This window comes from Epinephelus fuscoguttatus, linkage group LG6 (genome assembly GCF_011397635.1).
Source record: "Epinephelus fuscoguttatus linkage group LG6, E.fuscoguttatus.final_Chr_v1".
In the NCBI taxonomy this organism is placed as follows: domain Eukaryota; kingdom Metazoa; phylum Chordata; class Actinopteri; order Perciformes; family Serranidae; genus Epinephelus; species Epinephelus fuscoguttatus.
This window is the reverse complement of record NC_064757.1, coordinates 22,436,425-22,451,692: the sequence shown is the minus strand read 5'-3', so window position 1 is coordinate 22,451,692 and position 15,268 is coordinate 22,436,425. Positions and strand designations below refer to the sequence as shown.

General features: G+C 42.5%; 1 protein-coding gene across 1 annotated transcript in view; it reads right to left on the bottom strand.

Moving 5' to 3' along the window:
* Positions 1 to 5,541: 5,541 nt before the first annotated feature.
* fam222aa (family with sequence similarity 222 member Aa) overlaps positions 5,542 to 15,268 on the bottom strand; it is a 53,562-nt gene continuing 43,835 nt past the window's right edge. Inside the window, exon 3 of the mRNA XM_049579182.1 lies at positions 5,542 to 12,586. Coding sequence (XP_049435139.1) covers positions 11,121 to 12,586 — 1,466 coding nt within the window. The 3' untranslated portion in view covers positions 5,542 to 11,120. The remainder of the gene's footprint in view (positions 12,587 to 15,268) is intronic.

Below are 15,268 nucleotides of genomic sequence, written 5' to 3'. Positions count from 1 at the left end.
ATATCACAATAAACAAAGATGAATTTGACTTACAGTATTTTCTTTTCAAATTTTCTACAGATATCTTTATCATGAATTCTTTTGGCCATGATGGTTATGTAGTGAAAATTATGTTGTTTTTTTGTTGTTGTTTTTCTTTTATTGACATAATTTTATTTTCGACACAACTTGCAGGTATACATTAACCAATAACTGCTGTCAATGCCACAGCACATGAAGATATCAGGGCAATGACAGACAGTTAAATAAACAAAACAGGGCATGACAACAATTAATTATCTGACCTTCTCTTAACATCATACCTCATATAACACAGCTCTACTGTTATGACAAAGACAGTAGCAGACACAAAGAAGTATCACAACGTATACACCTGCACCCCTCAACCCTGACCTTTCCTGTCCCCAGAGACCTTTCTCTAAATTCTACTATACATGTGTAAAGTTTCTCAAACGTGCACTATAGAGTAAAAACAAAGACAAAATACAAATAAATTCATACCATTTCCTTGCAAGGTGTCTAAGTGTCTACATTTCTCATCATAACATTGTTCTACTATTTTTTGCATGTAAAATATACATGTTATATCACCACATGAAAGTTAAGAATTACATTTTAGCTAAGCATCTATATAATCTTTCACAGAGCGTTTTGATGACAAAAAACAATATTCTTGATTTTCTGTGTATTTTTTAATAAGTGCACCTTCATTCCACATTAAACCAAATTCTCCAAAACTCAAGGATTTTGAGCTCTGTCCTGTTAACTCATCCTGCCGACTGTGGCTGGACAGACCCCAGAGGTGTGGCCTACTTTTTGTCGTATGTCACAGGTGCTTTATTCTATCATCACAATTTTTCCATTCCTTTTGTCAATCAACTTGTTCCCAATTACTTCATTCAGTTCTGTTTCTGTTTTAATTAGTGCATTTTAAAAATACCAGTGCATTGGTGCCACTCAAAGGCACCTAATTCAGCCTATGCAGTTTTAATAGACGGAACTATTTATTGAGTTCATGTTTGCCATGGGTCCTGATTTAAAGTATCACACAGCAGTAAGTGTAGGGACACTCTGTCAGTCATTATGAAGGAGACAGACACAGATTTCATGTGCTGTGTCATTACCCTGAATACCTCCTAACGTAGGATGATGTTTAAAGCCAATTAACTGTTACATAACTATCCTAAAAATAATAATAATCTGTTTTTTTCCTCCAGATTACATTAATTCCTTAACTAATAATATTTTAGGAGGATATAAGTTAACATATTAAAATGATGGATGTGCTCTACAGTAGCCCTTGTATGGTAAATATGTTGGGAAGATGAGTGTTAATTATCACTTGCAGTTCCTTCTCAGGCCTGCTGATGGCTGCAGAGGTCTAAATTCCTGTGCTGTGGAGAAGAGATCCCACTTGAGGCAGACGAGTGTTAGCTGTGTCTACTCCTGCAGAAACTGTAGGGCAAAAAAAAAAAAAAAAAAAAATATATATATATATATGTATTTTAATTATAGCTGTAAATATTGAATTCTCAGTGCTAACTGTTACCAACACTCTAACCTTTAATAGGTTATACTTTGTAGGATGCAGTCCACTTATGAAACATTTTTTTTCCTGTGGATCGCAGGTCTCGTTGACCTCGCTGTAACACCCGGCCAGTAATTATGGGCTTTTGCCTTTCTAATGAAACCACAAGCTGGCAACAATTTATGAACTGCTTCACTGCTTTTCACCTTTCATCATTACACCTCACCTTTCCTTTTCCTCTTTAAAATGCTACAGTGGTGATTCTCACTCACGATAACTAGGGCCTCACCCCTCACCTCCCATCCTCCTCCTCCTCATCCTCCTCCTCTTCTCTCCCCTCTCTGAGGCCGGCAGCGCTGAAGGACACAGGGAATCTCTCACCACCTCAGAGAAGAGGCTAATCCTCTTTGCCCCAACTTTAACTGGGCCACTAATCCTCCAGGTTTATCTAAGCAGTGAGCACCTAGCGCTGCTGACAACTTGGCCTGCCCTCCTCCCCGCAGCCTGTTAAGTAGGGCAGGGCTCGGTCCTGCAAGTGTCACTGTCAGCAACTCTGGAACCGCACACTTGCACAGGAAGTGTGAGCTGTTAACAAAATGGCTCACTTGCTTGCAGCATGTGTGTGCTCGCTGCCACAAATGTGTCTCAACAAACCAAAGTGACAGCCAAGCAGGATCATGTTGTAACGGCCCTCATTTAGTAACCGCACATAAGGGAAAGTTGACAGCTTCAGCCAAAGGTCTTAAGTAAACTAACTAGCTTAGATATTGGCAGTACAAATTGTTCAGCTATTGTCCAGCCAGTTAAGCTTTAAGGTGTTTAGGCTGATGAGTCTCAAGCGGATACTGGGCTGGACTTGGGCCAACTCATTCTTTATTCACTAAACAACACTCCAGACTGTCTGATGACTTCAAGTACAACATTCATTGCCTGCCTGAGGTCCAGCTGCCTGACACACAGAGCCAGGGCTCCTTCTGTACTGGTCACACTCTCACTGATCATTTCACTGACTGATACTGCAAAAGAGGTGGATGGATCATCACTGAATAATTCTCTCGGCTAACAGATAAAGTCAGGTTAAGACCTAAAAGCAGGTTTCTCACAGCTTTAAGTCAGTGCTAATTTTCTTCCTTGAAATAATTCCATGAAATTCCTTCCATAATCCCCAGTGAAATATTTCACCAAGGTGTGGTATTTCTAAATGGAATGAGCAATCACTGGAAGCGTTGGGAGATGAGGAGCCAGAGATATATTGGTTAGGTGGCGTGTGAGATGACCTTTCAGTTCATCTAAGATGAAACGAGGCTGCTGAACCCAAAATGATTCAGAGTGTCTAAACTGACAGGCGAGGGCACGGCCACGGCAGAGCGTCAGCCTGCTGCCCGGCCTCTATAGGCATCTCTCATGATTTATTGTGAAATTGCCAGGGACTCAATGTGGCGTGCAGGTGAATGAGTTTTGCTAATAAGAGAAGCATTTCTGCTCCACAGAGCTCTTTTTCTGTCTGAGCGAGCGTGTATGAAATCAGTGTGCAGTCTCCCAGTACCACACGCTCTGGTGGAGGCGGCTGGCTCATCAGTCTACGGCTTATCTGATGTTTTAGGTGGGTGGAGAGGTTGGGAGTGAGGAGAGAAAGCAGGAAAAAGCGTCAATATTGAGTTCTTGAAGGTACCTGTGTTGTTAAACATTTAGATTGCGTGTATGATGTGCTCCTTATCTTCAGGAAATGGACTTCCTAGCAAGGCCACTGGTCAAATCCTACTAAGACACACACTTTCTTAACATACATGCAAGATATTTTTGATAGCTTGACATTAGAATATACATATTAATTATGACATTAACATATAATGCCAAACTAAAGCATTCATTTCATTTGTCATTATGGTGGGTTTATGGAGAAGGCGTAGTGAGCAAAGAGGTGTGAGCTGCAGTAAAAGACAAAGATTAGTCGCTGCTCTTTGATTTGTTAAACAATACATTCAGAAAGATAATTATGTGAGTCAGCTAATACTCCCTTATTGTATGACTTGTATGTCCAGGCTTTAGAGGAGGACACCTTGTCTTGGCCACTTTGGGAAATTGCATGTAAAGAGACTTAGCTTGCCTTTGCCTCTGCTTAAGAGCAGTGTCTCCAAATCCTCATTCACGAAAACTGTCAATCATTCCCACAGTATAAGAGGTTACTGTCCCCTTTTATCCTGTTGGTTGTTTTCCAATGATAGCACAAATGTTCTGTCATGAACTTTGAGGCAAGGCTGGAGCCAAACATTGTAAGCACTGGGGGCTAAGCCCAAACCTAGGGGAGCCCAGGGGCATGCTCCCCTCTGGCAATTTATTCCCTATTTAAGGCAGCTATATGCACAATTTTCAAGCCATTTGAATTCAAGAATGCCTTAAAATCATCCTGTAGAGCCAACATTTTATTTAGTATCTAATTGTTCTCCAACTGTCTTGATCATTGTGAAACAAGATCACAAAAAATGTTGAGGATCACAAATTGTCTGAAATAACTATTTTTAAGTTACATAAAGTAGGTAGGAATTTTGCATAAGCAACATTACTAATCTTGAAATGTATTTTTGTTATATGATGCTGGAGTAGAGTTCACAGAATTAATCTTTAGCTGACAAATCTGCTACAGAAGCCATGTTATTACAAGCTGGGTGCTGTAATTGTAAATTAAGGATCTTCAATAATAATAATTAAATGTGGCCTTCAACATTCTAAACTCAGTCTGAGGCCAACGGAAGAACATCTACTCCATTACATTAACTAGCCAGCTATCTGCAGCTAACATTAGATAGCCAGCAATTTATGGTGTGTTACACTTGCACTGGGAAGTTGCAAGGAACCTACCAACCCTGACCTCAAAATCTAGTGTGGCTGCTCCATGCATCAGTGGTGTTGAGAGGTGTAATACTGTAAAATACTGTTTATTAGCACTTCACAATCCAGTCCAACTTCTATCTGTTGACATGCTGATGGGTGTATGGTATTTGTATGTCCAAAATACAGCGTAATGCGACCTTATCAACTTGTGTTACTGACAATGGCTAGCCTGGCTAGAACTGGGATTGCTGTTTTAATTATCATGTTTTACTGGAACGTGATTAACTTGACTGTGATGTCATTCCCAGCTCTGACCTTTGACTTCTGAGATGATTAGAATGCAGCACTGTATTAGTCTATACCTCACCAATTCACTCCTACGAGCCTAAGTGGTAGCTAGTAGCCTGGCGACTGTGGTTCCAATGTACAGGGGGTCGTCCACTAATCGGGAGATCGGAGGTTGATTCCTCCAGTCCGCATACTGAAATGACCTTGGGCAGGATACTGAAAACCAAATTGCTCCTGTTGGCTTTTCCATCAGTGTATGAGTGCGTGTGGCACCATGTATGGTAGCCTCAGCCACTAGTGTGTGAATGGGTGACTGTGACATGAGCACTTTGAGTGGTCGAAAGACAAGAAAGGCACTTCACAGGCGTGGTACTTTTACCATTTGTTGGTGGCTGAGGTTGATTCCTGATGAAAAACTGCCTCACTTCTTTAGTCCACAGGCCACTTAGCTAGCTAGCAAGCTTGCTCACTGAGGTGACATAGCTAAAGGAAAATGACACACATGAGATGTGTGTGGCAATGTTAGGTTTAACCTATTGATGACAGAATTTTTGCTCCATGGATTTGCTGGTCCAATCAAACAGCGCGAAGAAAAATGACATAAGGTAATGTTATTTTAAAAACCTAAAAGCTCCGTCCCTGCTTTGAAGCCTTATGCCACAATATACTGCTGCAAAGGTGAAAAAGGTCAAGTGAACAACAGGATTGCGGAGGCTAGCATATGGCGGTGATGTGCAAAGTGAGTCCTAAGACTAATATGCTTACCTTCATTACAGTAAGGTCTCACCCAGAGTCTTAAATATTGTTTAAGAAGATGTTTACAGCAAGGGAGAGAGAGGAAAAAAGACCACAGAGGAGTATAGCAACAAGACAGGCATAGAAGTCATCTGCTTTATTTACTTATGTCAAACAATAATACATAAGAGAGGAGAGGTCAAATGAAAACCAACCATCTACATTAAAATAAAGAAATTTCAGTCCTGAGATTGACAAAAAGCAGGGAACAGACAAAATATCTACTGTGGTCGTTGGGATGGAGGGGGGACAGTGGCAGTTTCAGCAAATTGAAGATGATGGTTGTGGGGAGATTAGGGGGAGATTGCAGAACTGGAGAAGGGGTAGAAGGTAAGCAATCACTGGGATGCTTGGCTGTAGGCACATTCAAAAGTTGAAAACCCCACGACTAAAGGATTTTACAGCTTTTTTATATTCAGACTTCTTATTTCGAAATCTAAGACTCATATATTATCATTTTCAAAAGAAAAAGCAAGGTATTCTTTACATTTTTTTCATCCTGAGGAGACAAAATCATTTTTTAAACATAAATACAACACTGCAGGGAGAACAATAAGAGAGATGCTTAATAGATTTCCCATTTCCATATATATTATTTTCTCAAGGTTGCGGCACCCTCAGACTTTGGCAGCGTTGGTGCATTTGAGATCATTCGGGAAAAAAACAGCCCTGTTTGTCCACAGGAACATTCTGAGAGCCACACAAACAGTAAAAAGGAAAGAGGAAGAAAAAAAAAAGCAAAATCCCCAGACTTTTGTGTTTAGATTGGATACAGCAATATACCCACCACATAAACTAGATGAATATTTGGAGGCCATAAGCTTTTTCAGCTGAACATACATAGTTGTGACGCTGAAGAAATAAAAAGCTGTAAGCTCCTGGAATTACGACCTGCTGCATTGCCTCTTAGAAAAGGGCTGTGCCTTTGGAAAAAAAAGATCCTGATTTATTTTGGGATCTGTGCTGATTTTTACCTTGTGTTGTACTAATAAACGCTGAAAACAACATTTAAATTATATGGTGCTCACATCGGACCCATCCAGTTCTATTCAGTAGCACGATAGCGATGGCAATGTGCTTAAGTAGCAAAACACAAGAAATCGTTTAATGATATTGTGCAGATATAAGGCTGGTGGGTTAACTATACAAGCCTCCTCAGAACCATCTGTATTATTGATTAAAGTATTTTCTTGCTAGGTAGGAGCCAAATGGAGAGCACTGGCCTCATGACTTTATCTTCTGCAGACGTTAAGAAGGGATGCTGGGAAGGACTCAGAGATGAGAGCCCCAGGGGCCCAAGGGCAGCCAGGGGACATGACTGAGGTTGACCAGAGCGGCGTGGAGGGGGCGTCACCCCCCTTACCCACCCCCTCAGTCATCTGTAGGTTAGGGAAGCAGCGCCAAGACTCTACAGAGCGAGCAGCTGCCTTTATTTTCTCTATCTCTCTCCACCCTCCCATCCCCTCTGTTTTGAGAGTGAAAGAGCTGACCCTGCTTTGAACGAGCCCGTCCGCTCTGCTTCCTTCTCAGCAGTATTTAAGGTGCATAATATGTGACTAGACCTTTGCACTGGGTAAAGGTCTTCATGGACTTATTGGGATTTACTAAGGGATTTTTACAACGAGCATAAGTCAATTCCCCTCCACTTTGCCCTCAGGCCATCCTCGTGAGCGTCTCATTGCCCTTGAAAACGTGTTAACAGTCGATAGTGTGAAGCCACAGAGATAAGTTATGGATCTAAGTGTCCGTGTTCAGATGGGGTTTGATTGGTGTAATTTATCATTTCCTAGGCCACAGAACTTAAAATATTTTCCCAAGCATTGAGAACTTAATTGGAAATGAAGATTTCACTTACTAGAATTTAGTAAATTGAGGCACAATAAGTCTTTCAGTGAGGAATGTGATTTCCTCAGAGCTTGAATCTGAATATGAGGCCACAGAGCCAAAGAGGGGAGGCTGAAACCAGCACCAGGAACATGGCAATTATCCTGATTACTGATGCTTCGAGGCTCCTCTGACCCCAAAATCCCTCCCTGTATCTCTCTCCCTGTTTCTTTCTTTTGCTGAGATCTGTCACATTGCACAGGGCCCCTCAGCCAGGCAGGGAGCAACCATGTATAATCCAACAGAAAACAAATCCCCTCGATCAAACACAGCCCAGCTTTTTAAAGCAGGCCTCTGAGCCCAGGCGCCATGGTGCGGTGCTGAGGCCCTCTGAGACGCTGTGGAGGCTGTGATTTAACAACCCCCCTCCCCTCCCCTTTAAAACCCCGCTGTCCTCCCCTTCAACGCCAGCCAGCCAGTCCTAACCTTCAGTTTGTTTAAGCACTGCTGAACCCTGTTGGCCCCGGACAGGGGGAGGGTGGGCTTAGATAATGACATGCCATATGCCACTCTGCCTCTGCAGCTGAGTGAGCCGTGCATGGATCAGCTCAGGCACAAATCTATTTGAAATTTAATTCTATTATCCTAATATGGGCTAAGCGTCCATTGTCCAAATCGGGAATTGTGGAATGGACCAGAGTTGCAGGGCAAAGATGCATCCCATCAATAGGAGCTCATTAATGTGTGCAAAGAACCAGGGGGACAGACAGTTTGGAGCCTGTACAGTAGAAAATGTAGCCACAAAGGAAAGATGGTAAAAATATCTGAATACCACCTCATATTAAACACAACATGGGACCCGACTTAAACATTCCTGTTAAAAAAACAAAAGAAAAATGCTGTATTTTGTGTCATCTTTTGTGTTTCATTCATCTAAACTTGGCTCACAATGGCCAGATTCCTCGCAGTATCTAATAGGAAATCCCTTGCTATTTGAAAAGGGTTTGATTTCAACCCTTTGAGTGAATGAATACTCTCCACTGGCAGTGTCCAGCAGCCAGGCGTCACCCAATATTCCCATTAGCAGAAAGGCCTGGTGCCTCAGACCTCCACTGGTGGGAAAGGCCAGACACCAGAAACTCCACTGCCTCAAGTGTCTCCTCTTCACTTCAACATCATGTGACAGGGTTTAATGCTTGGATGCAGAAGCCAAACGGAGGGGATTTAGGGACGGGATGTATCTGTAAATCTGTCAAAATATTTCTACAAGACAGAAAATATGCTGGAATCACACAGTGTGGCTGGGGTATTAAGCTGTTGAAACAACATGAACAATTTTCACTGGAATGTTAAGGAGGCTTACTGTGCAAATTTAAGCCAAGGGGGCTTGGTATTCTTTCCACTGAAATCTTTGTCAGCCTTCAAAGACAGTAGTGTGTGTCTACAAACACCATTAGCTTGAAATTTAAGGCTTGTAGTTTAGATTAAGCAAGGGTTATCTTAAGGGAGAAACAGGTCTATTTATGGAGTGCAAGTGATCAAAGAAAATTTATTTTCTGCTCCATCTTCAGTATTAATGTGTAAATCCTTTCTTTTTTTTCCAACATTGCTGTCTATCCTTTATCTTTGGATGGCCAAAGTGTAAACATTTGAAAGATAATCATTTAAATATGGTAGGTTATCTCAGTGGCAGAGGTTTGATCGCTACAGTACAGTGAAGGATCTACATCACACATGACGCTGCTGCTGAAACAAGGGCTCAATTTCCCGCTGACGTCTAGAGGACATACATTAAAAAAATAATGACAGACTTCAAAGCCGAGATGTGGCTTCTTAATATATTCTTAAAGAAATTTATTTTACACCTCAAAACAAAAAAAAAGGATAGGGATTAGGGATGTGGTACATTGGGAATGTATTGACAACTGTAGTTTACATTTTTTGGTGTAAGCTCAGAGAAAAAATGTTAATACAGTCATAATAATTGCACTTCATAAATCTAGACTGATGCCAGTATTTTCCCACAACAAAGCTCCGGCTCCCTCTCTCCAGTTACTAAATTCAATTTACCATTGAAATTTGACGGACAAAAGAAATGCTAATTTAAGACCAGAGGACTGCTGCACTGATCCAATTTTTCTCTTTCACTCGAGTCCCACAAGGCAATAAAACATTGCAGTAATTTAAGTGCAGTACATTCAAGGGAATCTCACAGTCATAATAAATATTTCACTGCTCTGAATCATCAAGTTAAGACTGGCCCAGGCTAAATGTATCCCAACCAGGGGTTGAAACGGACAAGGGGAAGCAGTGAGCCTGTTCTCATTTCATCTGATGCCAGAGGACAGGGCATGATTGTTTTCATTTTGTATTCGTTAGCAGGATCAGGGGTGAGTAGTACCCCTGAAATAGGACCTCCATTTGTTCCCACCTCTTTCTGTCATCATGATAGCAGTTGACAGAAGTAGGAGATGTAGCACTGTAACTAAAGGAGTCATGTGAGAACTTGATTTCTACTCTAGCTCCATCTAAAGCCTCCGATAAAAAAGGGAACAAGATTTGCAAAGTACCTCCTGTACATTACTCAGATATGATGTTTATGGGACTGGTGAATCAGTTGTTCAGTCTCGGTGGTAGAAATCTTATAATGACACAATTGAAAAAAGAAAAATAAAAGTCTGAGGATTTTGAAGAACACAAACTAAAATGCACACACGCGCATGCACTCAGCCACATACACGCATAAACATACACGTAAGGTTATGTAGATAACCTCCCAATCACATTCTTCATTGTAACATTTCTTTTTCATATTTTTTTGTGACATTTTCTTTTTTAAATAAGTATTTCAAGATTTATTGTAGATTCCAGTGTTGGTTAAGAAAAAGAGCTCTCCGACCAGGTTCTTACAGAACCAAAGCAGCGACTATGCCTCACACCAGGACATAAGAAACTGCACATCAGCTTGAGGAGGAATTATTAAATCATAAAAACAAAAGTGGGAAAAAAAACAAAATAAGAAAAAAAAGCATTTGAGACACTTTTCCCCATAGCAGCCAATGCATATAATATACCTACAAATATATAAAACAACAAAAAATAGGTTCAAGTTTTCAAGTTTCTTAAATATATCATATCCAAACTACCCAATTCCAAACTTCAAAGTTAACAAGATTCAAGCAGTGCAATTTATGTATCAATTATAACAGCAATAATAACTAATATTGTACTATCCTTTTAATTCAACCTTATGATCCTTGTACATACACACCCGAGTATAATTTTAGTCTCCTCACGTATCAGTACATTTGTGTATCTGTATGTGTTTGTCTATGTGTGTGTTCATGTGTTACAGAGTTTTGGATTTTGAAAGCAGCCCTAAACTTCGGCCCATTTAAGACCATTTCAGTGACAACCTACACAGTAGCTTCATCCTTAGTATTTGGAAGGGGGGATACAAGTGGAATATGCACTTCATGTCAAGCTATGACTCTCATCAAAAAAGTTCAGGCAAGTAAAACAACAACAAAAAACAGAAGAAAAAATAAATCAATCCAAAATTCCTATTGGCAAACCACACAATGGAACATCTGGAGAATCTTGAAATCCCTTTTTCTCTCCCACTGGCAATCACTACCACCTTTCATATTTGGGATTCCCACAGCCTGCCTTGAAACCACCAAACCTACGGTCACACAGCACAACAACTGCTCTTCTCTAAGCTCCCACACTAGTTAAAGCAGTGCCAATCTCAACAATCTGTACCCAGAAAAAAGAAACATCTCTGTTCTTTAACTTTGATTTTCTTCACAAATTCACAACTCTTGATTCTCTTCCTCCTCTTCTTCCCCCTCTATCTGTAAACAGGGAGGCGGATGTGTGCATGCTGGTGGTCTAACAGACGTGGCACAGACACAGTCTCGTAGCCTTTGCCAAGCATCTGCTCCTTGATGCAGGGTGGGTGGATGTCGTTGATCAGGTACTCCAGAGACTGCAAGCTGCTGCTCAGCACCGATGTGTTGCACAAGCTCTTGCTGGGCAGGCTGCAGCACAAACCTCCCCCGCTGTCTATAGCAGGGTGATGATGATGGTGGTAGTGGTGATGGTGGTGGGGGTAGCCCATCTCTCTGTGCCCCGTGGCCGGCCCTCCTGTGGAGGTGCCCAAAAGCTCCTGGGGGTTGTAGCAGTCACTGTCAGGTGTCACCAGCACACTGTTCCATGGTGGGGCAAAGTACTGACCCACTGAGAAATTTCCATGCATACCCACACAGTTCAAAGGGGAAGAGCTGATTTTGTCCATTCCACCTCCTCCACTAGCACTCGCTGTCAGGTGGTAAGGTCTGGAGGAAGAAGAGGACACTTGTGCTGCCATAATCCCTCCCCCTGGAACACAAGTTTCCGGGGACTTGCTGATGGCGCCCCCTCCACCGCTACCTCCGCTGTACATGCGGAGCACAGCCTGTTGATGCTGCTGCTGTTGTTGTTGTTGTTGCTGCTGCTGCTTCTGCCAAAGGATGTAGTCCATACCATCTGCGTACACACCAGTCTTCATCGCCTCTGCATTTTGAGCTGGCAGCCCGGGCCCTGTGTACACCATATTGGCCTGGGGAGCCATTCCTACCACATAGCCTCCACCTGAGGAGCTAGAGGAGACCCCCATGATGGTTGTGCCCTGCTTGGAAGGGCTTGAATTTGATGGTGCAGTGGCAGCCCCTTGGCACACCTGCTGCAGAGCCTGGGCCTGGCAATGCTGGTTGATCTGGTAAATGATGCTCTGGATGGAGGGGAGGTTGGACTGTGCGGGCAGGGCCAGACCTCGGCCCCCTGTTACAGGAATCACTGAGCCAGCTACAGTGACATTTGGGGGAACCGACAGTACGGGGCCTTCTGGAGGCTTTGAGGGCCCAGTGTGGTATACCATTTGGCCGTGGCCACTGGCTAAAGTGCTACTACTAGGAGGTGGGTATGGGGCAACAGCTATGTGGGCAGGAGAGAGCTTAGTCCGTCTGCCTTCGGAGTTCTTGAGAACACCTTTTGAAGGGACAAAGGTGGCTGTTGATGATGATGACGATGAGGAGGCCTTGACGATGGCAAGCAGGCCCTGGTAGCCCCCTGTGTGAAGATGTGGGTAGGGGCTGTAGCGTTGCCCTGTGGTGTCATATCCATTCACAGTCCGATTAAGGTGCTTGTGCTGGGGAACCCTGATGTTGGTGGGGAAGATCTTGATGGACAGAGGGCTGTTGGCCGTCTTCTGAGCGTAGGCATCAAGTTCTGCCGCAGTGGGGTAGCGTGGGGAATGTGTGGGCACCACCAGCTCACCTGTAAGACAAACAGAGAAAAAAGTATGAGTAAAATGAACGATTGAGATTAAAAAAAAAAAAAAACTGGCTGCATGTATTGCAAAACAGAGCAGCAGACCAGGAGTTTAATTACCAGGAATATTGAAGGAGCCGACAGCAATGGCAGCCACAAAGTCAGATCAATCAATCAATTGCAATAACCACTACCCTGCTGCAACAGTAAAACCTGGCAGCATTACAGTGTCTACATCTAAAGCAGACTGAAAAATGTCAGTGTTCAACAAGAGCAGGTGAATAAAACCAGATGCAAGCAGTGGACAAACTGCAGAACATCCCAAACAGAGTTGGAAACAGTAAATCAGGACTGACACTCATTTGTGTTCCATCACTCCCCTCCTCCATTTGAGCTTTCTCTCCATCTCATTTTCACACCCTCCTGTGGAAGTTCATCCCTAGGCAAATGGATCCTTTTAAAAACTCATTCTGTCAAAGCCTGGTACCTTAGGCGCTGTTAAATCAGTGCATTGTGAAATTAATTCGGACTCTCTTTAGCATTGAATTGGGTTAGCCTTGGATACCAGGCAAGCAGGGACGAAAGGGAGGGGATAAAAGCTTGTTTAATTGCAGTGGCACATTTGAGATTTATAAGTGGTATCACTTACTGGGTCTTACCCTTGGCCACAGAATTTCCACATTTATTCAATCCAGGAGTGCGTGGAGAGGCCCTCACAAAAAACAATTAAACATCTACGGGGAATTGCTAGCCTGGTTAAGGTGAACTACATCAGACCGGAGCCAAGTCAAGAATGCTACAGCACTGCTGTTTGCAAACTTGGTCAAGGATAAAACAGAAAACTATTTCAAAGATGAGCACATGCTGAAAAGCACTTAAAAAGACTGAAACCCATCATTAAATAAAACCAGCATAAGATATGTCAATGGTTTGCACCTGCGTGACTATGGAATATTTCAATCATGAACACAGAGAGATAGCAAATGGCTGTGTTCATACAGATTGCATGTTATTAACATATTTTACATTTACAGAATAAGTAATGATAGAACAGACAAAAGACAGGTAAAAGACATTGCTACAAATATGTAAATTCTGTGTACTGTTTGCCGTATGAAACCAATCCAAACCCAAATTCAATTCAGCAGTGAACGGGGCAAGTGAGACTAGCAATAGCCCCCGCTCAATGAGCCAAGGCTTGGCCATTGTGAATTGAGGTGGCAAACAGGAAAATGGCAATTTCTAAAAACCCCACCATGTGTCATTGTTTGGGGGCTGGGCATGGAGGTGAGAGGCCGCGGTGAGATTGGATTTAAACGACATTATTCAGGCAATTTCATGGCTACTTAGCTCAGTGTAACAAAAAGGGTGGGGGGTTGGGAAAAGAACTCAATTTACAAGCAATATATCAGCTGCCACAAATGACTTGCAACCCCTTCAAAAATGACATTTTTATGCAAAAGCTAACAAAACGCACAAAAATTAACTGCCATAACTGTGCCGTCAGCAAATGTCCTGGCGACCTAAGGAGTCTGCAGGGTGCAGGCTGTGACTAGGACTCACTCCATTTCCTCTCCGATTGCAAAATCATTTTAAAGAGACTCCACAGCCAAGTAGTCACAATTCTCATTTCTTTGCTCCCATTACAGATAGCATGGGGAGTTCATTTCAACAACCCTATGGGTCTCCAACTGTGAAAATGATTAAATCTACAAGATCCATATCATAAAAGAAATAAATTGGGAATTTAACAGCAGAGGGAAGAGACTGTGAATATCCCAAGCCAAATTAAGTGTAAGACCTATTCCACTCAGTTAGGTACATCCTGCAGACAGGATGTTTTCTAATTCAGAAACACTACACACACAAAATTAGAATTTAAATTTGTTAAAATAGCCTGGATTTAATGACTCAATTTTAATCAAAGTAAAAGAACCTGGTGCCATCCTAATGGACAAGGCTGAGTGTGCCAGTCCAGCCTATCTGAGATCTAACCAACCTTACTGAGGCAAAGCTCTGCTTCCCTGGTGACGGCAGTGCCATTTGCTTTGATGTTGTGACTCGCAGTGGAAAACTGACAGAAGACTTATTTCATTTGCTCAGAAGATAAAAACATGCTCATTTCAAAGCACATTGCTGGTCCACATGCAAATGGAATAGCAGCATTTTTTTCTGATCTTCTTTACATGAGGGCAAAAAAACCCCATCTTTGATCATCACATGGTCTAAATGAGGAAAGATACTTGGCTTTCAGGCATATCAAGGGCCTGTGGCCTGCCGCCCCTACAAGCCCCCAGCTGCAATATGCCCATCATTCCACCTAATTACTGCCACATGAGGAAAAAAACTATAAAAACAGCCAGGAAATTCATTAAAGGGTGGCTAATTCTATTCCTTCTCACTGACTGAGTCCATATTTTCCATGCCTGAGCCTGCATTTCTTCTGAGAGAGACGAGAAAGCCCTCTCGCTCCGTCTTTTCCCAGCTTGGCCCTTGTTTGTCAATAGGCAGAGCCTTTGGCACACCAACCTGGCATCAAAGGGTTTCACACTTCACAGGCCACAGGGATTAGAGGCCTTTCAGGCCTACAAAACCCATCTCAGCTCCACAAAGGCTTCCGGTTATTAGAACCCACAGGCATAAAGGAAGAAGAGGAGGAGGAGGCAAATGAGCATCTGGATGCTTCTG